Source organism: Chinchilla lanigera, unplaced genomic scaffold (genome assembly GCF_000276665.1).
Source record: "Chinchilla lanigera isolate Chin_1 unplaced genomic scaffold, ChiLan1.0 scaffold00097, whole genome shotgun sequence".
Lineage (NCBI taxonomy): Eukaryota > Metazoa > Chordata > Mammalia > Rodentia > Chinchillidae > Chinchilla > Chinchilla lanigera.
In genome coordinates, this window is record NW_004955498.1 from 8,042,010 (window position 1) to 8,065,053 (window position 23,044).

At 48.1% G+C, this 23,044-nt stretch overlaps 1 protein-coding gene across 1 annotated transcript; it reads left to right on the top strand.

Annotated features, from left to right (window-relative positions):
• The first annotated feature begins 6,002 nt into the window (after positions 1-6,002).
• Positions 6,003-22,230, top strand: Gabrq (gamma-aminobutyric acid (GABA) A receptor, theta). Its single transcript, XM_005406452.1, has 9 exons — positions 6,003-6,395; positions 8,310-8,398; positions 13,981-14,048; positions 15,473-15,693; positions 17,422-17,504; positions 18,736-18,873; positions 19,253-19,405; positions 20,510-20,766; positions 21,496-22,230. The coding sequence occupies exons 1-9, from the start codon at positions 6,256-6,258 to the stop codon at positions 22,228-22,230; spliced, it is 1,884 nt and encodes a 627-aa protein (XP_005406509.1). The 5' UTR covers positions 6,003-6,255.
• Positions 22,231-23,044: the final 814 nt, after the last annotated feature.

Here is a 23,044-nt window from a genome sequence, read left to right on the forward strand (position 1 = left end):
CACCCACTGGCTCGGGGAGTAAACGGAGCACCAGGAATATCTGGTGAGCACTATTAACTCTGTCTCAGAAATCATGGAGAAAGGAATTTTTTACAAGACCCTCAAAAGCATAAGAAACAAAAGAAAAAATAGATGGAATTAACGTCGAACTAAAAAGCTTCTGCACAGCAAAGGAAGCACCCAACACAATGAAGAGATAACCTTCAAATTGGGAAAAATTGTTTGACAAATATACCTCTGACTAGGATTTGATATCCAGAATATGAAAGGAATTTTTAAAACTCAATTATCAAAAAAGAATAACTTGACTAAAATGTGTGCCATAGACTTAAATACTTTTTTCCAGTGACAAAGACATGGAAATAGCCAATAGGTGTATGATAAATGGCTCGACATTACTAATCATGGCGGAAATGCAAATCAAAACATAGGTGATAATCTTAAGATTATCACCTATGTTTTTTACTATTCTCAAAAAGACTAAAGGTAACAACTACTGTTAAGGATATAGAGAACACATGAATGAGCCTGAAGGTGTTTAACTTTCACGCGTGCTCACTTCACTTAACATAACATCCTGCAAGTTCAATCCCATTTACACACAGAGTCTTCAAAGGCTAAACTCATGGGAGTAGAGAGTGCAACAGCGGTTACTGGGGCCTGGAAAGGTACAGCAAGACAGGCTGGTTGTCTGTCAGGTACAAAAGATATAGTTAGACTGGAGGAATTAGTTCCAGGGTTCTATGGAGTATAGGGTGATTATTAACAATAATTTAGTGTACATTTTAAAAAGCTAGAAAAGAGGATCTTGAGTGTCTCCCACACAAAGAAATGATAAATGCTTGAAGTGACGGATATTTTAATCACTCTCATTTGATCACCGCATATTGTATCTGTGTATTGAAATATCATTTTACCCCATAAATATATACAATTATTGTGTCAATTAAAATAAAACAAAATGGGCTCAACCTTAACAGTACAAAAAAGAAAGAAATAGAAATCGATCTGTCCATCTGTTCTCCCTGTGTTTATCCCCACCACCACCAAAACCCTTTCACTGAGCTTTCGAGAAGGTTCTTTGCATAAATATCAGCCTGCCTTGCCTGGATTTAGGAAAACAATTAAACAGCAAGGTCCATCCCACAGTTAGATCAGGAGAGCTGAGGCCCCCTGGTGGATAGATGTGGTAGTAACTGCAGCCATTCCAGATGGAGGTAACTAGAAACCTGACAAGTCCAGTTGAGTGAAGACCCCAGTACTAGGAAGCTGGAAAGGATAAGGATTTCCTTCTGTGAGATTGTTCCATTAGCAAGTAGGTGCTACTATCCCCCCCCTTATTCGGATGAGAGAGCTGAGATTCAGAGGCTGACATATGGTTAGGTGATGGCCCTCCAATCTTGACGTTTGGGTTTATAGTCAAATGCCCTTTTCCTGCAGTATGTTACAGCCTGTCCCTGGAGTCATAGCCAAAACCTGAGCATCAGTAGAGCATTCTCCCTGCTCCTGCTCCTTCCCTTTCGTAGTAAGGGCGGGAAGACCCTAAAACAACTAAAGGAAAGGTTTACATAGGCTTGGATGTGCAGAAAAAATGTGGGCATATAGAACCAAAGCTCCAGCATCCCCTCCCTTTGTGAGACCTGGTCAAAATCACTGGCCACATACCCACTGCCAAAAGGAAGGTTTGTATCTTCGCTGTAAGACAATATTCTGGTTGTCTTGAGGTTAGTCTTGCCTGCTTTCCCAATACTTTCTCTTAGAGAAGGGTTTTCTGTGGCATGGAGGAGTTCTTAGAGGCACATAAGAATACTCCTGAAGTCAAATAAATGCAAAAATGATTTTGAGACAAACAGAAATTCTAATGTAACTTCCCCTTGCAAATTCTGCTTTTGAGCAGAATTCCCTCTACCACATCCCCAACAAGAAGTTTGGTGTTCACATAAACAATTCTAGTAACCAATAAAGAGTGCACTCTCTCAAAACGCAGCCCACTGTATTTTAGCTTTGTTTATTACAAATGCAAACCTCTGCAGGAATTTTATTTCAGTCCAGCCCTGCACAGCCCAGCAAGAGAGTGAGTACACACTGCTAAGCCTGAAGGTATAGAGCAAGACAGCCCGAGCCTAGGATTGTTCACTTTCTAGACTTTCCCTTAGAAACGAAGGAAGAGTTGAGGGGGTGGTAAGGAGAAAGAAACTTTTCTACGAAGACGGCCTTTTATTCTGCTTTCTTGTAAAAACCACACATAAGCACATTTCTCCAGCCTTAGAATTCAGCTGCCACTAGCATTTCACACCCATGAGGAATATTTACCTCTGCTGTGGCCCATGAGGGGCAGGACACATACTTACAAGACAATAGCCTTCCAATTATGACAACTGGGAAGGGCTCCTAAGTGTCAGGTTGCTCTAGCAATAAATTTCATGTAGTATAGTCTGCCCACAGTTCACTAGGTTGTTTGGAATGGGTAAATTTGAATTTCCAGCAATCATCTCCTTCCCCACTTTTCTTTCTACCTATTCTGGAGCTGTAATAAAGTGTATGGCAGACCCTCTTATTCTATTCATTGTCTCTTATCCTCCCTCTTTATTTTTTGCCATGTAAATTATTTCTCCAGGCAGAACTCTGGACAATTTCTTTTAATGCATATTCCAAGTCAATAATTCCTTTTTTATTGTGTTCAGCCTTCTATTCAACCCAACCACTAAATTCTTAAGTTTTGTTAGTAGGGTTTCCAGCTGTAGACCTATTCTTCAATTTTTTCAAAAACTTGCTACATCACTTTTTTACGATTTGCTACTCCCTGTAGATATTTCCAGGCTCGTCTTTTATTTTGTGGAATACAATAAACCAGAGTTACTGTAGCCTATGTCACATAATTCTGATATCTGAAGTTTTTGTAGGTTTATTTTTGTTTTCTATTTTTTACTGGATTTCCAGTATATTTCCCATTTTATGTGAAGTTATGTTTGACTTTCTACTGATATATTATTGAAAAAATTACTTGTATAAATGACTCTGGGATGAAGATGATTAATACCTTCCTGCACAAAGTATTTTCATTGGCTGTGATATTTTCAAATGTGTGAGGAAAGTCTCTGTCCAAGGCCACTTTAAGAGCAGAGCTTCAGATTCCTTGGACCGTCCAGGCAATGAATATCTAGATGGGAAAGCCACGCAAGGGCCGGTGACTCCGGGGTCACTACTATTGTGAAAAAGGGGGTAGCTGCTCAAGGTCTCAGCTGAAAGTGGCGAGAAAGCTTATCAAATATACTACTTGCTTAGGCCTTGAATTTTGAATTTTGTCCCTGTTCTCCATGATGCCCCTAAAACCACAGCTCACTCTTTCTTCCAGATTCCATAAATGCCCTTGGGGCAGAAGTGACTCTCGGTGCTCTCCCCTCTGGATTCTTGTCTTCCAGCTCTTAGCCCCATTAGCCCTTACCTCTGTCAGATGATGATCTGTTTCTCTCTTTCATCCAGCTGATTTAGTTGCAGTCATCGGGACAATTAGTCCCAATTACCCAGCTGCCATTGCCAGAAGCAGGGGTAGATAGCACCTTTCTAATCGCTCGGCTTGCCCTCAGCCTCTCTTCCTTCCGGCTTCCCCTTTACAGAGTAGCAGAAGGATTCTTCCAAGGTGGCATTTGACTATGTTCTTCCCTTGCACACATTTTCCCAAAGCTATCTCTACAGTGAAAGCCAAATTACTTAGTTTGGGCAATTCGTTCTCAAACTCTTTATTGCTTTAATTACCAAGTATTTATTGTACAGTGATTGTGTGGCACACTGAGTGTGTGGCACTCACTAAACACGGCTCTGCCTAATCTCCCCTATTACTTGTCTCACTTCTTGTCTACCTGCCAAAGGATGGCCCAGCTGGAAGCTCCAGTGCTGAGTGACAAAGCTGGGTCAAAACACAGATGCGCTGACTTCCAGGCCAGCGCTCCTTCCCTACACCATGACCCCATGTCCAATCTGGGTGCTTATGGAGATTGTCAAAAACTGACTAAACAAAAGCTCAACAAGTACAAATTATAGAGCACTGTTCTGTTTCTTGTTGCATTTGGCGCTATTTTTTTGTCTCGTGAGTCAGAAATTTGGATGAAGCATTACCTCATTACCTCTAGGGAGAGCTGACATGGGGGAGGGCCCTCTGGGCTTTAAGCTCTGGAGGTGAATTCATCCTCACCATCAACTTTTTGGCAATCTGTGCAGTCACAGGGGCACCCACGAACGAAACTTCTGGCTTCAAGCTTGTTTTCTGTGACAAATGAGGAACCGGACAGGCTGCCTGTGGAACTTGACTCCTTGCTGCTAGAGACAACCTGCATCCAAACAAATCTACTCCCACCTGCTGGTGGGTGTCTGAACTGCCGCTCAAAGTTGCCTTACCCTGAAAACACGCTGTTCCACCAAGCAGGCAAACTGGGAACCAAGGTGTCTAGTTTGGACCTCTGCTACTGTGCGACCCTGGGCCCGTCCCTTTTCGTTCTCTGAATCACAGTTCCCCGTATTACAATCCAAGTTGCTGGACAAAATGACCTGGAATGGCCCTCATTACTACAAGGGCGAATGGAGGAAGAGGGGCTGGGGGCGGGCGTGGGCTTGCTTGGTTGATTTCCTCTCCCATCCTCCCTGTTTCTTCTGTGTCCATATGGGAAGGACAGTATTCGCTGCCCTGGCAGAGGAAGAAGTCAGACGGGAAAAGAGGGCATGAAGGTGCTCTGCTCTTCAGAAGGCAGGAAAGTATGAGATGCCCTGCTTCGGGGTTTGATTCTAAAGCATTTCTTATAAAGGGAAACTAAAGAGTTAAACCTTCAGCTATGCAAAACACTTGGGCAACCAAGGCTAAGAGGCTCTGGGGGTCACAAGTAATCCCAGCTCAGGCCCCCAAGTACTGGGGAAAGGCGGAAGGGGGCATATGTTCAGGCACAAGCGCTCCTAGTTAACCAGCTGTGAACGCGAACCCCTTTTCGCCGGCAACCATTTTCAGTGGGTTCATGTGGGAGGGGCAGTGGGGGTGAACATACCTGAGCCGTTTGGTGCCGATCCACCTGGCCGCGGCTCCTGTGAGGCTTCTCTGTTGGTCACCGGCCCCAAGTGAGGGACGGGGAATCGGGTGAAGGCATTCCGGTTTCCGTTGAGGATACAGAGGTTCCACACAGGTAGTTTCCTGAGGAGTGGAAAGAATAAGAATCGTCTAGTTAACATGCCAAGCTTGGATTTTTCTTCGGAGGCGGGGGCACTGGCGTGGTCTGGTCTCAATCCTAAGCGCTGACCTTTGCCTTCTTTCCCCCTTCTTGGGGAGGTCTGTCTCAGGGAGGCCCAAACTGGTGAATCCTTTCATTTTCATGGGATTTTTTCCCCCCTTAGGGACCCAAACTTGGGGTCAAAAGCTCTCTGGGAAATACAAGTCTTCAAGGAACTCATGGGCCCTTGGGGCCAATTTCCATCCCTGTGGAGGACAGGAGTGCTATGGCTAGAGAGGTGTCGCAAGAAACACTGCTTGGCCCCCTTCCACCCACCCAGAGGCGAGGCACACAGGGCTCCTGGAGGTTCAAGCAATCCTCTGGGGATGAGCAGCAGCAGGGTACTTCCTGGTCAAGGGTGCCCAGGTCTTTCAGAATGTAGATCCACTCCCGATAGTGAAAGCCCCCACATTCCCTGGGCACAAGATCTTTCAAGAAAAATACAGGGGGCAGGCACAGTAGCAGCTGGCCTTGGACGCGACCCGGGCCCAAGGCTCAGGCAGCAGGCCCCGCCCCCAGGCGGCCCCGCCCCAGGCGGCCCCTCCCCTGCCGGTGTCTGGAGCGGGCCCGGGAGGACTGCAGAGGCCTGGAGGGGCGGGGGCCGAGAGGAGCGGGCTGCGGGCGGAGGCAGGAGCGCGCGCCTTTTTGTGCGGCGCCTGGCACCCACCGGATTGGCTGGGCCTGCGCTGCCGTCGGAGTGGGCGGAGCCAGCCGCGCGCCCCACTCCGTGCCCAGTCGCAGCTTGGAGCGGCCGCAGACGAAGCGCACCTCGCGGCTGCGTCGGACAGAGCTGCTGGGCACCCGCTCCCCCCGGTTCTCTCTGAGATCGGGGCTCCCGACCAACTCCTGTGCTTCCCACTCCCCGTGGCCCCCGGTAGTCCTCCGTAGAGGCGACTCTGCGGGAGGACTAGCGGTCCCATCCAGCTCGGCCCGGTACCGACCCGCTGCCCAGCCCAGCCCCGTCCCTCCCTTCCCGGTCCGTGGCGCCCAGAGAGCCGCAGCCATGGGCTTCCGAGCCGCGCTGCGGGTCGCCGCGCTCCTGCTGCTCATCAGAACCTGGCTCGCGGACAGCGACAAGCCCAGTCCCACCCCGAAGTTCAAGTTCTCCCGAGTGCCTGAAGACTTCCTGGACATGTTCGACTGGTAAGCGGGTGCCGCCAGGCTGGACGCGGCGGGGACAGATGGCCACAGGCCCCCGGGATGGGCGGGCTTCGGCAGGTCGCAGGGGGGACTCCGATCCGGGCTCCCCGAGTCCTAGCGTGTGAGTCCTGTGGGGAATGGGGTGGGAATGATGGCCGCCACCCGAGATGGAGCCCGGAGCCCACCTGTTACTGCGGCGCCCGACTGTGCCCCGCGAATGCCCAAACCGCAGTCGGATTGGGAGTGTCCTCACCCCACAGCCTGCCCCGTCATCCCCGAGAACTAAGGTCCCTGGGGCAGCTTTCCCTAGTTGCGTTCTTTGGCACCTGTGGAACAGGGTGACGGTAATTCTTAAAACAAAAATAGGAGAGACACCTGTTTGAGTCCGAGGCTAGCTCGGGTGTGAGTGCGTGTGCGCGGGTGTGTGTATTGTGGGGCGAGGGGCTCTTTCCACTGCGGCAGGTAGAAATTACTAACTCAGCCTCAGGGAAGCCCAGACTCTGCGATCCGCGATTGTATAACCCTGTAACCCTACGACCTGTGAAAACAGTTGAGGATTCAGGCTTTTCACTGTTTGATTGAAGTTTGTGTGGGTCCGCGAGCATCTGCAGACATGAACACTCACCCTTCACGTATAGATCACATATGACGTGTATATGTAGTGGCAACAGACCCCAAGCTCTGGCACATGGAGAATGTGTCGTCGGAAACAGGCGGGAATGCGTTGCTTTAATTCAGGAATAATTCATGCACATACTTTGGAGTGTTAGGAAATGAAATTTTATGATTGAGAAAGATCAAGAATAATTCGGAATGGTAAAGCAGAAACAAATACGTATTTAGAGAAAAAGGGGAAAGGTGGGGGCAAGGTTCCAGCAGACAGCCCTACAGTGCCCTCAACCCAACATATCAGACTGCGCCACTGAATGTGTGCGCGCGCACACACAGACGCACTCACGCACACACACGCTCACGCGCACATGCACGCACAGGCACATATTTGCAGGAGAAATGCGTCACAGAGTCACAGTGGTGCCCAGGGCCTCTTCTCTTCACCAGCCTTTTGGAGAAAAGAGCCCTAGGTGAACTGTGTGAACACAGGAGACCTCTGGAAAGGCCAGCTCCCTGCAGAGCTGCCCTGGGTCCACTTCCACTTGTTCAGCCAAGGTCCCTCCAGGGGGGAAGCACATGTTCTGGCCCAGAATGGAAATTTTGGAAGACAGCTCTGAGCCCAAGAACCTGAACTGGTTAGGTGAACTGGGGGTCATAAATCTCTGCTACATGAATGAGGCTCTCTCTGCATCATAAGCCATATGCCAAGTCTGAAAAGCAGACGTGTACAAAAAACAAGGTTGACTTAAACGTGGCAAAAATGCCCAGCCTGTCCCAGGTAGGGGCAAATGTGGCTCCGAGCTCCAGGATATTGGCTTAGCTCAGGAGGGCACTGACAGTGGGAGATGACTTTTCCTGGAGGCACCAGGTACCCCTGGAAGGAAGATGCCCACCAATGTGGAAAGCAGCATCTAGGCTGATCTCAAGGTGGGGCTCCTTGCGGGGTTGAAGCAATGCAGTTTTCTGAGGGCCGCCATTTGCCCAGGCTCCTGGGCTCTTCTCCTATGGCATCCCCTCCTCCCCCACCCTCTAGTCCTGCCTGGTAACAGGGATCCAGTCCCCATGCTCCACCCTCCGGATGAAAGATGGGAGGAGGGGAAGGGAAAAGAAAAGTGCGTCACTGCTGTGCTTCTGGCTGACTCACCGTAGGGAGGGAGGGGAGGGAGGGGAGGGAGGGGAGGAAGCAGATACATGTATGACCGGGCCTGTCTGCATGTGTCCATGCGCAGGGAAGGCTCTGGCAACTCAGCCACTGGCCAGTTGGCCACACTCAACCAGCATTTACTCATTACCTCTCTGTTTCAGCAAAAATTGTGCAAATCAATCCCTGGTTCAAAAGATTCTAGACAGGGTGCTGTCGAATTATGATGTCCGGCTGAGACCGAATTTTGGAGGTAAGCCATGGGTGGACCTGAGAGGCTTTTGGGTTAGGTGGGATAGGGGTGAAACCCAGCCAGCCCCACCACATCAGCTGACTAGCCACGCTGCTCCAGGCTCTTCACCCCCGGGATCCAATCCCCCAGTGGAGGCCTCCATGTCTTCGCTGAAATGTCTCCCACTTGCTGCCTCACTCCCTTAAAAGTCTGGCTGGAGAAGGGCCACAGGACTGGCTGCGCAGTGCGCAGCACCCAGCTTCTCGGGCTAGAGTTCTCTGCTGCATCTGTGGGGAGAACATGTGTTCTTCCATTTGAACGAGGCTTTCTCTGCAATCATAAGCCATATGAATGCCCACCCTGTCCATTCAGCTAGTTCAAAATCTCCCCCTCTGGCTCTGTTTCCCTAACCTACCTAGACCTCAGGCACTTCCATCTTGGCCTCCCCCACCGCCCCAAGCCATCAGCACCTACCAAGTTCAGTCCCCTCAAAACACTACACTCAGTGTAACCTTTAGGAAATGCAGCCTGATCACCGCAGGAACCCAGGATAGCTAACTCCCCTACAAAACACAAACACCTCAGCCTAGCACTCAGATCTCTAGCTCAGCCATGAGAAATGACAGGGAACCTGACACAGAGACCTCCGAGAATCCCTTCCTCAGTTTCTCCCTATATTTCTGCTTAGCCCAGACCACACAGCTGTAAGTGAGGGCCACTTAAGTGTCTGACCCCACACAAAACCCGACGTGATTCTGTGCTCCAGGGGACACCCAGAAGCCTAGACTAAGGACAGACAAAAGAAAAGGTACACCGAATAGAAATTAGTTACTTTCCAGCTCAAAGGAAGCAGAAGGACTTAAAAAAACAGGGACACTAAGTCAAAAGTACCACCCAACTTCCCATAGGAAGATACTCACAGTAAAGGGTTAATGGCTGCTAGCCACTCCTGTTCCTGCATGTGAATAGAGGTTTTAGGAACACCCTGCGGGCTGCCCATCCAGCGCACAGTGGGAGCATTTGCTGCTGGGCTAGAACCAGTGGGAGTCTGAGAGTGCTAGTTTGGGCCTGGAGAGGCCCCTTGAAAAGCAAGGTGGTTGTCCTGGGCCCTAAGTTTCAGGACTGGTGCTTCCCCTTTGTCCCACGGCTGCCCCCAGAGTGTGAGGACCAAGGAACAGCCCAAGGGACCCAAGGTGCCTGCATCTGCACCAGGACACTGGCCCGTAGGGCAGAGGCACTCTCTCTAAGATGACCCTGCAAGGGCAGCAGCTCCTCTTGTGTGGGTCCCCTAGAGACAAAGTCAGGGTCCATGGGAATTCAGGGGTCAAAGTAAGCAAGAAAGGGGTGGGGTTAGTGGGGTTGGGTACAGTAGGGTGGGATGGGTGGGAAGGTCGGGGGTGGCGGTTAAGGGAGTCACTACTTCATCTTCTCCTTGCCTCCTCATGTTTTTTTAGCAAACGCCAACCAGCAACCACCAAAGTCCACCAAGCATTTTCACCTCACCATTTTAGGGCAGGTTGCCTAAAAAGATGGACCCCTGGATTAATTTGGCCAAACAGCAGATGAAGGCAGGAGGGCAGGGACGACCTAGGACCTGCTAGCACGCAGACTCTGTGTCCGCGACTGTTGTTTGGTGGGTGTGGGGGGAGACCAGCAAAAGGACAGCTAGACTGAGGCTCGCAAGGGTCCTTGCACAGCCTCTCCCTTGGCAAGGTCAAATCCCCCTATGTATCTGACATGGAGTAGAAGTTCAGGGCTTATCTGCCTCTCCCTTAAGCACACACACACCACAGGCAGGTGAAATAGCAGCCACAGTACTCACTTGAGAAATCGGCAGTGCTGCACAAGGCAGCTCCCTAAGGGCTTCCGCTAGCCTGATACCCCGCCCAACAGGACATTGAGTTTTTAGGGACGAAGAGGACTTGGTTCCAAGAGGGAGGGAGGAAAGTGAGTATCCCAGCCTCTTTTCCTGTCTTCCCCAGTCTATCAAAGGGACAGTAACAGGCTGCAGGGCTGACACCATCCCACGAGGATCGCATCTTCACAGTGGGGGGGCTGCATTTCAACTCCCACCTGCCCCTTCATCTGGGGACCCATGGGCAGCTCTGTGCCCGCGCCGTAGGCCCCCAGGATAGCATTCCCCCATTCTGGAAGGGGTTTCCCCTTTGGTGCGGAATGGTCCAGGGGGAAGTCAGAACTGGAGCAGGGAAGGGGGAGGCTCTGGCTGCTGGGCCCCTCGGGGGCTTGTTGCCTGCCTAACACAGCTTCCAGCCTTTAAGGGCCTGCGGAGGGCCTGAAAGGCAGTAATCAATATTTGCATTCCTAGAAACTCCTGTCACTACATAGCACTTTCCTGGGGCTTGTTCACAATAGCCCCAAAGGCTGGAGTTTGGGCTGTGCCCTAGCACAGAGCCCATTTACTTCTCAGCTGCCATTCATATGCTTATCCCCAGTAGCACTGTGCTCTTTGAAGTGTTGGCCTTCGAACACCACATTTCCCTCTTTGCAGCTCAGCTTCTGGGCAATCAGCCTACAAAGAAAGCAGCAGGCTGAACTGCAAGCATCACGCGTGTTTCCCTAGCAGCAGTGTGATGTAACACACCAAGAAGAATGGTCACGCTGTGGGGCTGGATGGAGAGAGCTTGGAGCCAATGAGGGGACAATAAAAATGTTTTTGTCTACAGTGCCCAAGAGTTCATTCCACATTGCCACACCCACGAGCGCATTTGAGTCTTGCCAATGAACACTGCTAACAGACAGGCCAGAAAGAAACTAGGAGGCACACAGATTTACATACTCAGTCACACACATTCACGTGGGCAGTCACTCACACATGCACTCACTCCCAAAATGACCCCCACACAGACACGCCCACACAAGTGTGAGCACACAGGCAAGCATACCCCCATCACATACACATGAACATGTACAGCAGTCACAGACATGCTCGCAGATATGATCACACACATACGAATACACTCGAACATCATCAGTCATAAATGTGCCCACATACACAAGCACAGATTCACTCATATGCATGAACAAACATAACATTATCACATGCACAAACAGTACACACGTGGATGTGTGGATACATTCACACACAAACATATTCACATATACAAAGTCACTCATGCAAGGGTACACACATTAACACACTCACACATAAACATGCTGACACATACACATAAATATGCTCACGTAATTCACTCACGTAGAAAAACATGCTCACATACACAAATTCAGTTATGTGCACTGACACAAACATTGGCACACTCACACATCCACATATACACAATGAACATGTACACACACAGTCACAAATTGGCTCACATTAATAAACAGTAATACACTCATGCACAAACATGCTCATATATACAAATATACTCAAATTCAATCATGCTTGTGAACATGCATATTAACACAGTCACACATACACAGACACATTCATATATAAATATACTTGCACAAGCACACCTACGATGCACTCACAAACATGAACAAAAATTAACATATTCATTCACAGAAATATGCCCACATACCTAGTTACACTAGCAAACTTGCTCACACACATTAACACACACACAAATTTGCTCATACATACACACATGGACATGCTCATGCATGCACTCTCAAATATTCCCACATATGGAATAATACTCAAATTCACTCTCACATGAACACACACATACAAATATGCCCACATGTGTAAGAACTCTCAAAAATTCACTCAGAAATATGAAGACACCCTTAACATCCTTTCTTATGCACACACATGCTCACACACACATAAGTATACTCACACATTTATCACATATGACAATGCTCACACCTAAGAAAATACATGAACATGCTCACATATACTAACAGATTCACTTACAAGATGAAAATGAGTGCACATACACTGACATGCACAAGCACAGTAGTCTTTTGCATTCACTCAAACATGAGCATTCCCTCACACAATCATGTCCATTTACTCATATTCAAGAGCATGCATATACATATGAGCACACATATACATCACACAATACACAAACATATTCACATACAACTACTTTACATCCATGAACATACTCATGCATTCACTCACAGATGGACAGGCTCCCAAAAAACACTAACACATGAATAGACTCACGGAGACACACACATTTACTCCAAACTTACATTCAAATACATGCACACACTAACATGTATAAAGACATGTTCACACATTCATTTCCTCAGAAACATGCTCATGCATCAGTTGACCTACAAACACACACATTTCCACGAGTACACTCATACTTAAAGACATGCTCACATATTCACCATTACAAAAGCACAATAAATCTTCACAGACACAAAAATGTATTCAGTCACACAAATGAGCTCACAAACACACACATGCTCACAATTCACTTGCACATGAACATACACATCACACATTTGGTCACATGGATATGCTCATACCCATACATTCAAATCCACACATCACTCTGGTTTCTCTTCAGATCCAATAAATCTTTCACCTTTTCAAATCCACACATGATGTCTACATGATCATGTGTGCTTGCACATTTACTTCCACACAACATCCTGAAACACAAAAGCATGATCATGCATTCACTCACATATGAGCACACACAAATTCTCTTACCGACATGGACATGCTCACATGAAGTCATTCATATGTAGAGACAGGCTCACCACCACACATGTGCTCAGACATTCACCTGTACATAAACACACACAGTCACACATTCACTCATTCACTCCCTCACACACCACTTGCACTTCAATATATCTGTACATTTCATCCCATACACACGGACACAAACATGCTCATACATTCATTCATACACAGACATGCTTGTACACACTGACACATTTACCTGTTCATGAACACACAAATTCACTTATACACATGGACACACTCACTCATACTCACACATAAGCACGAATCTTGGTTCTTGTGTGAGGGCTTCTTGATTTTTAGTTTTTATCGGGAAACCTTTAGAAAAAGAGTACTTTATTCCTTTATTTCCAGTTTGTTTTGCCCTGGCCCGTTCCCTTCAGTATATCGTGCGCTCGACCTTGCTCTAAAGCAGTGATGCCTATCCTTTTAGAGATGAGTGCCCAAATTGTAGCCCCACACCCACTTGTTTATCACAAAGACCCAACACTGCAGTTAAATCTGAATACTAAGGTTTTAGTTTAGAAGAAACAACTCATACATCTTTTGTCTTAAATGAAAAATAACACATAGGTTCACCACCACTGCTCTAAGTGCTTGATCTTGGGGCTGGGGATTTAGCTCAGCGGCAAAGCGCCTGCCTGGCAAGCGCAAGGTCGTGAGTTCAGTTCCCGGTACCGGAGAAAAAACAAAAAAAAAAAACAAAAACTAAGTGCTTGACCTTAAAGAACTATGACATCAGTGCTATTATTGTCGTCATTGTGCCATGAAGGAACTGAGGCTGAAAAAAGATGACTTACTCAAAAAAAAAAAAAAGATTTACTCAAAGCCACACAGCTAGCAAGTGTCACAGCAGGTTCAAATCCAGTCAGTCTGGCTCCTCACCTTTTTCCCAACCTTCATGTAACAGTGTCCTTCTGTATTGTAGGTGCCCCTGTGACCGTGAAAATAGCTATCTATGTCTGCAACATTCACGAGATCTCGGATATGGACATGGTAAGTGTGTCACTTCCAGCAATGGTATGGGAGACAGAATAGGAGACAAGGAACAGAGTCATAAGCCAACTCCTATTCTGACCTAACACAGAATTCCCATAAAGGAACAGGGTAGGTTTTGGAAATACAGCCCCTGGAATAAAATATAAATCAACTGAACCCCACATCACACCATATCCAAAAAATCAGCTCCAGATTATCGACTCATAGGTGAAAGGCTTATGAAGCATTTAAAAGATCATATAGGACACTGTCTGTGTTTGGAGTAAGTAGATCAAGATTTCTTTTAGGGCTGTAGACGTAGGTCATTGGAAGAGCTTGTGCCTAACATGTGTGCGGCCCTGGGTTCCATCCCCAGTATGGCAGGACAAATGAAATGTCTCTTAAAGGCCAAAGGAAATACAAATCATAAAAATAAATACTGGTAAGTTCAACAGTGTTTTACTTCTGTGTAGCCAAAACTGACGCTTCAGTTTTGCTAAACAAAACCACTGTAGCAAGTGTCAGAAGGGATTAAGTCAGGGTGGACTAAGATATTTGCAACCCAAAGCACTAACATTCAAAGGACACATAATTCCTGTGGATTAATAAGAATATTTTTAAATGGACAGAAAGATGGTCAGCAAATATGAGCAAGAATTTCACTTGTGTGACAACAACTAAATAGCAGATAAAACTAAACAGCTGAAGAAACTAAGTATGAAGAGATACTTAACCTTGTTAGGAATCAGTGCAATGCAGAGTGAGTGAGAAACCACAGTGTGTGCAAAGAGCTTGCGTACTCCATGACACCAGCGCCAGTGTGTGGGGGAGGACGCTGGAAGTCTCCATCAGCTCTTGGCTCTTGGCAGGGGTATAAATTGGAATTTTCATTTTGTCGTTGTTATAACATCTTCATTTCAGTATGTATGGAGCTGTCATGATTACATGCATGGTATGTTTATATATGGAATATTCTCCAGAAATGCAAATAAACAAATTATAACTACACACATCAACCAAACTAGATCTCACGAATATAATACTGAGTGAAAGAACCAAATGACAAATACAGACAGTATGAGTTCCTTTGAAGTTCAAAAACATAGGTGCAACTAATCATCATGTCTTTTAGAAATACACAGGAAACAGTAAAACTAGCCCAAAGCAAGGCGATTCTCATCCTAATATCTAGAACACTGGTTCTTGTGAGGCAGCGGGTAGTATGTTCTGAAAAGGACACATTGGGGCTAGAAACATGTTAGTAATGCTGTGTGTCTTAACCTACATTATAATCACAAAAGGTTCACTTGTTATTCTTCTTTCAAAAGCATATATTTCATACACTCATCTTTATCATGTTTCACCATACACACACTCACAGAAGACAGAATGGCAGAATGGCAGACCTAGCTTACAACTGGAACTTACCTTTCTTTCCCCAGGACTATACAATCACGATGTATTTTTATCAGACCTGGAAGGATTCACGCTTAGCATATCATGAGACCAACCTGAACCTGACCCTGGATTATCGCATGAATGAGATGTTGTGGGTCCCAGACTGCTACTTTCTGAATAGCAAAGACGTTTTTATGCAGGATGCAACTGTGGAGAATCGCATGTTTCAGCTTCACCCTGATGGAACGGTGCGGTATGGCATCCGGTAAGTTCCTGCAGGGGTCCAGGGATGTGCCAATGGGCTTTCTTTCTCCTGCTGTGTATCCCATAAACACACTGTAAGGGACACAGAGGAGTTCATTGCTTTTTTTTGGTACCAGGAATCGAACTCAGGACCTTGTGCTTGCCAGGCAGGCACCTGTGCCGCTGAGCTATATATCCCCAGCCCTCGCTGCTTTCAAAACTGCCTTGCACTGCCCCTCCACCACTTTCAGAGTTTCCCATAGAATCCCTTGGCTGGTCCTGTCCCCACACCTTGGCTTCTGCTGTCCCTTCTGTCTCGAGGGCCCTTTCTCCTTTTCCATGAACTGAAATGTTCACCCTTCAATCTCTGGTTCGGATGCCTGATTGGTGAAAACATCCTCCTGATTCCCTGGACTGAAAGACCCCACCTTCTATCCTGGCATTGTACACATTGCTATTTATCTCTGTGTCTTTTCTCTCCCTGCAATGGAGGAGGGAGGGAGGTGGCGCTGGAGCCCATGCAATGAAGGAAGGGGCCTATCATTGCCCTTGGTCACATTTGCAGCCCGCAGGGGGCCCTGGAGAAGGGGAAGCTGGTGTGATGGTGTGTATGGCAAGGGTCTTTGGTTTCTGGCCTTCTGTACACACAGAATACTGATCCACTTATACCTACCCAGATTGTCCTCAAGGCTGTCCTCACAGTGCCAGCTCTTATAAATGGTACCTAAAGACAAGTGTAAGAGGTAAACTTGGCTCTGAAAATGTCTCCAAGTGGTAGCTAGCAAAGCTCATTGAGTTTCTTTTTCTCTCCAGTGCTCGTGTCTCATTGCTTCCGTCCTTCTTGCTCCATCCCCTTTCCCATGAGCCAAGGCTCTGGAGTCTAAGAGTAACAACGGCGACCATTGATCACTCTTAGTTAACTTAAAGGGCACATAAGCTGACTACCGTCCCATGGGACGTTTATGGGAAGAAGTGAAATCAAGACAGTCTCACACATGCACAGATACCCTACCTGTGGCACAAAATGGAAACTGCTTCAGTGACTGACGGGGAGTAGGCTAGGCTGAATGGTGGAAGCCGGGGGAAAGAGCCTTCAGGCCGAAGCAGTAAAGAGCTTTTCTCTCTCCTTTCTTTCTCACGGGTCTCTTCCCCAGCTCCTCCAAGGCCATCTTTCAGATTGCTCTGGAGGCAGCGCACAGCAGCCTGAAACTCCTCCCACTTGAATTACTGTTAGCCCTTACCTGGCCAATCATGGGTATGTTGTCACCTGTTTTGTGCCCACTGGCGTCTTGCCAGTGCCTGAGATTGTACAGGCCTGCACCTCTGGCACAAGGACCGATGTGGCCAGAGGTTGGCCGCGAAATTACTCCTATCTTTACACGTACATCTCACACCTGCCCTTCGCACTGGATATGCAACTTCAGTGGCTTCCGTGTAGCACACAGTCTTCTCTTGACAGCCTTGACACTTCTTTAGCAAGCCCGGGTCTTCTTTCTGTCTCTGCATCAGTTCCCTCTAGGGTCCTTCCCATTCTGACATCCCATGGTTTGCTGACATGCCATACATCTGTTCTTGGTATCAATCCTGCCAGATCTCTTAGCGTCCTTGTCACACTGCAGTTCTCTTCTCTTTCCCACAAACAGGTCAATCTCCAGGGTAATTCTTGCTTTCCACCCCTGCAGTGCCTGTAGGAATGGGTGCTTGCCTGGGCTCCGCTCACTTTTCTCTTTTGTTTTGTTTCCTTTGGCAGGCTGACCGCCAAAACAGGCTGTTCCTTGGATCTGCATAAATTCCCTATGGACCAGCAGACATGCAAGCTGGAAGTGGAGAGCTGTGCGTATTTCTCCTGTGGACGCTTCTTCTCTGCCTGGGGCTGCAGCAGTCAGGAAACCACAAACAGAGTTGACAGTGAGAGGGACAGCATCTCTCTTCTCCTCCCTCCTTCTCCCCATTCTCTCTTTCCTGAAGACATAGATGATCAATAGATAAAATGACGGAAGGATAGATGATTGGCACATGATACAAGGGGTGATCAAAATATACAATGAACATTTAAATTTTAAAAATCTGCCGGGTGTGGTGGCGCATGCCTGTAATCCCAGCACTTGGGAGGCTGAGGCAGGAGGATCCTTGCAAGTTCGAGGCCAGCCTGGGCTACAAAGTGAGCTCAAGGCCAGCCTGAACTGCATAGCGAGACCCTCTCAAAAAGACAAAAAAATTATTACAGTAAAAACAAATTGCCATGAACCCCCCCTCAAAAGATCCCCCCACCATTTCAAACACACTTATCCCATCATTCTTGCCACTTTCTGAAGCAGTTCTGGAAGTCTTCTTTCATGAGTGTGATCAAAACTGCGGTAAACGCTACTGCCAAGGGCCATCCCACAGAAAGGCACTCCGTAAAAATACTATGGTGTGTCGTCTTCCACCTTAGTCACTGGATCTGGCACTGAGTGACTTCTGGCTCTTCCTCCAAGTCAAAATGACCATGGAAGGTAAAAAATGTTTTGAATCAATTAAGGACATGGAGAGAGCCTCAACAACATAACTAAGGACACAAAACAGGACTTCCAGAACTGCTTCAGAAAGTAGCAAGAACGATGAGATAAGTATGTTCAAAGCAAGGAGGAGGATTTTGAGGGGGTTCGTGGCAATATGTCCTTTAATGTAACCCATTTTTTAAACATTTAAGCATTCACTGTAGTTTTTGATTATCCCTCACAGATGACTGGCCGGGAGGTATGTATATATGGCAGCTGGGAGCAAATGATCTTTGGAAGGTAGTTAGCCCTACTGGGAAATGATACCTTGTCACTGGATACTTAGGTACAAGCTTGTGAGTAGGAGCTTGTGTCTCTTTCCAGTCCTCTCCTTCCAGCGAAAGAAAATCCAGAGTGAGAGTTCTTTTTCGAAGTGCTCGAACTCTCCCCACACTGAGACTCAGCAAGCAACAATGGAGCCCCCTAATTTCAAGTCCCAACCGTGCTTTCATTTTCACAGACAGCTCTGGTGTGAAATCTGTGTCTATTTTCTGACACCATCTCCGTTTCTCTCCCCTTCCCAGATGGCTACACTGTCGAAGACGTCCTATTAGCCTGGGAAAACGGTGAGGATGGCGTTCAGATGACCGAGGAGCTGAAAATCCCTCAGTTCAATTTCCTGGGGAGGATGATTACTAGCAAGGAGGTGTATTTCTACACAGGTGAGTCTGGCGCCTTCCTTTTCTTCTGTTTCTTGCCCCCCTTTGTACCCCTATAAACTCCTCCAGGCCCCTGCCTTTGATGCCCACACTCTCTCCTGCGTCCTTTTCTGTTTCCTTTATCCTGGACATGTTCCAGGGACCCCCTTGATGAGGTTTCGATGGCTCATCTGCAAATGTGGAAAGGACGTAGATGCACTTGGCCAGGTTTACGCCCCTAACGGTGGAAAACACTCATGCTCTTCTCAGGCCCAGCCTCTCACCCTCCGTCTGTTGGCAGTTTGGAAGTGATTCTTGTCTGTAACCTGGTGTAAGTGAGGAAATGATGTGGACAGAGAGACTTGCTGTACCGCGTGCGGCTGACACTAGTGTTTACTTCCAGGTTCCTACATGCGTCTGGTAATGAATTTCGAAGTGCAGCGGGAAATCAGCAGCTATCTTTTGCACATCTATTGGCCCACTGTTCTCACCACTGTTCTCTCCTGGATATCATTCTGGATGAGCCATGATTCTGCGGCAGCCAGGGTGACAATTGGTAGGTCTCGTGTCCATCTCAGGGAATAATGTGGGCCATTTTACTCAGGAAAAGTTCCGAGAGGGAAAACCTAGAGCGGTGTGTCACTGTGCAGGCAAGGACACAGGACCTTTCCAGTGTGCACTGTTCAGGTGCCCAGCCAGTCATGCCCAGTGCAGAGACTGGCACTAGAGATGGGGTAAAAACAGCATCAGGGGTGGAATCTTGGTGTGATGAGCCCAAAGTTCCATTGCTCATTATTTACTGAATATGTAAGTATAAATACATTTAGACCAGAAACATGACACTAGAAGCACTGATTAAGTGAGACGTCAAAATGTCCTGTTAAGCAGCAGAGCTTCCAGAGGAGCTGCCCTTGACAAGTGAGTAGTGGAATGTGCAGGTGCCAGCTATCAGAGTCCAGGGCAGGAGGTGACCCAGGCCTTGGTGGCTAAAGCTGCATCAAGAAAGTGTTGTTTGAAGTGAGTTTTGAAGGCCTGCAGGAAGCTCGGACACAAGACTTGGTATCCTCTAAAGAGGAGATAACAGGCTTACAGACAGAGGGGCCCTGAGAGTGGGTGAAATCACAGGATGCCTGGGGCAGGACCTAGGCAGGTGAGGAAAGCAGCAGAAAGACAGCCTGGAAAGCCTTGGGAAGATCTTGAACTTCACGCATGAGCACAGGGAGCCTTGAAGGGTTTTTGAGCAAGGACTGCTTAAAAGTGGTTTGTCTTCACCATCTTTAGAGGCTAAAGAAGTCTTTATCTTCACATTTGGGACCAAACCTTGATAGGTGTGCAGTATTTCAGGGTTCACAAAACTTCCTCAGATACAAAGGGGAAAGTATGTACTGGAAGGCAAATAGGGCAAGGTGGGACTGGAGCTATAAATCATTGTTTGGCCATGGCTACAGATTTGGAAGTTGATTCTCAGAGCAATGGGAAGTCATCAAAGCAGTAAAGCGCCAGCTGGGTTTAAACATGGGGAAGAGGGAACAAGGAGCACACATGGGCAGAGGCCCCACCTGAGACACAGCCTTTTCTCCCTTCCTGTGGGATGTAGGCCCGATGGCTTGCCAAGAACTTCAACCACCGAAGGAGACTTAACCTGTGCTGTTATTTATAGGCCTAACTTCCATCCTTATCCTGACCACCATCGACTCACACCTGCGGGATAAACTCCCCCACATTGCCTATGTCAAGGCCATTGACATCTATATCCTCGTGTGCTTGTTCTTCGTGTTCCTGTCCTTGATGGAGTATATCTACATCAACTACCTTTACTTCAGCCAAGGACCTCGCCGCCAGCGTCGACGACACAGGAGACTCCGAAGACTCATTGCCCGCTACCTCTACCATGATGTAGTGGTGAGAAATGTGCAGGTTTGACTTTTTGACTGACAGGCAGCTTTCCCTGAGCACCTCTTGAGCCCAGGCCGGCCTCTTGACCCTTTCACGCTTTGATCCTCACACACATGCACAGCGCACACCCACAGCAGATAACAAAGAAGTAGGACTAATTTATCATCACTCCTTTATAGATCACCATTGTCCAGCGTCACAAGGCAAGAAGTGGCAGAGCTAGATTTCTCCAGATCTTTGAGTCAAATTTGTTCCACTTTGCTTGCTTACAGGGCAGGTGACAAAGCCAGAAAGGGAAGGTGGGCACAGGGAGGCTGAAAGGAAGACAGACACCAGAGAGGCTGGCCTGCCTAGTCTTCCTTCCTTGGCTCTGCAAACTCCCAAGGCTATGCTGAGGCCTCCGCCTCAAGCAACACTAATATCCAGCATCCTCCCTCCCGGGCAGGGAGCCCTGCCCAGCGGCCTGAGTGGCCTCCATCCAGCACCCAGTGCTCCTGAGGGAGCAGCTGCCCCCAGCGAGACACTGCTTTGGCTGCCGCCGCGACCTCCCCTTGCATGCTAACAGCCTGTTTGTCCTCTTCTCAGCCCCTTGAGCGCCAGAGATCCAAGCGGAGATGTCTGTGTCTGTCAAAGAGATCAACAGTAACACTGCCAGTGCTGATGAGGAAAGCCCCCTCCCTCTCTCTCCCCCCAGTACATAGCCATCTAGGTGATAAGGAACTGATGAGCCTATCCATTATCTCCTCAAATGATGACCTCATTAACGTGGAAAATGAAGTTGATCCTGGCTCTCTTCCCACCCGCCCTGCACAGGCTCCCCTGGCGAGCCCCGAAAGCCTTGGCTCTCTGGCAACCATCTCAGAGCAGGCCCCACTGGCCACCTCCGAAAGCCTCAGCACACTCTCTTCCCTCTCCAGCCTGGCCCAGCTGGAGTCTGGAGAGAACCTGAGCCATCTTCCCTCCACCTCCCAGCAGGCCCTTCCTGGCTTTCATGATATTACTGTTCCCACCAAAATCCACATCCATACCGAAGCCCGTGTGTGTGTGGAGACCTACGACGACAGCGAGGATGACTCCGAAGACAACTTGGGCTTGGATGAGAGCCTTGGCCGTGGCCCCAGCGGGAGGCCCATGCTACTCCAGAGGTGTTTGCAAGAAGCAGGCTGGGACTCTGATATGATCGAGCGCTTACTGGCTGACATCAGTGTCAAGAGCAGCCTTGACCTTGAGGAGCAACGTGAGGGTAACGCTGACAATATCCGGAGCATCGATGTGGAGAATCCCATGACCTCTGACCAGGAGGACAGTGGCTCAGAGTCTGAAGATGACTGCCTCCTGAGCTCTGGATGCTGCCTCAGTAAAGCGATCTCTTCCCAGCTCTTTAACCCTGACCATGTCCCTGAGATAGACAGGTGGTGCCGAGTCCTCTTCCCTGTTTCCTTTGGGTTGTTCAATATTGTTTACTGGCTGTACCACCTGTATTAGTTCCCAGGACCCTGGCATGGCAGGAACGCTGTGTTTTGCTCCCTTCATGGTACCTTTTGGGTTTATTTTTCTCTCTTTCCTTTGATCGTTTTATTTGGTACTTACCAGTTCAACACTTCTCCTTATTATCTTGAGGTGGAGGACAGTTAGAAAGACTCCACATGCTCTGGCCGGGAGGCAAGGAGCTGAGGAGGGGTTTAGGAGTCAATAGCTCATCGATTTCTTTTCTGGCAAGAAGATTCACACCTTTTCAAACATTTCCAGAAGTTGCTAAGTGCAGCAAAGTCCCTGGAAGTGTTTAGAAGACAGAGACGAGCCAGGCTGGGAGCAAAGGAAAGCACTGAGCCTTGCTCAGAAACATTTCTGGGGTCTTCTCTTTCCTGCCACCTTCAGGCACTGAAATTTCTTTTTCATGACAGTACTTCTTTGTTTCTTTTCCTTCCTCGAGGCCATAGGCCTTGCTAACCCTTTGCTTAGGGCTGTGTGGGGGAAAGGCAAGCTGGGTTGGGCTGAGGTCACAGGGGAAGGGCTAGCCACGCTTGGAAGTGTGAGAAACTGGCTATGGCAAAGTTGGGAAGTATCTGCAAGTGCCTCCCGCCCATGACTCTGGCTTGTATCTTGAGCACGGTGTTGCGGTGCAGGAAGAGGAATGACAGGGAGGTGGCAGGAACTTGTGGTAGGCAGGGCTGATGTGAGGTTAAAGAATGCACAGGTTCAGCTGGCCACTTTGGAGGGATTAGAATTTATCCTCTTGCCTGCACCTCTGCTTCAGAATGCTTGACAAAAGGGACTCAAAACTTCTGTTGAGTCAGGA

What these genes read in the sequence shown, in the direction of transcription:
- Gabrq (XM_005406452.1), top strand. Translation starts at nt 6,256, where the DNA reads ATGGGCTTCCGAGCCGCGCTGCGGGTCGCCGCGCTCCTGCTGCTCATC. An exon ending in GCTGAGACCGAATTTTGGAG is followed by an intron (nt 8,399 to 13,980) that starts GTAAGCCATGGG and finishes TCTGTATTGTAG; the next exon opens with GTGCCCCTGTGACCGTGAAA. An exon ending in AGATCTCGGATATGGACATG is followed by an intron (nt 14,049 to 15,472) that starts GTAAGTGTGTCA and finishes TTCTTTCCCCAG; the next exon opens with GACTATACAATCACGATGTA.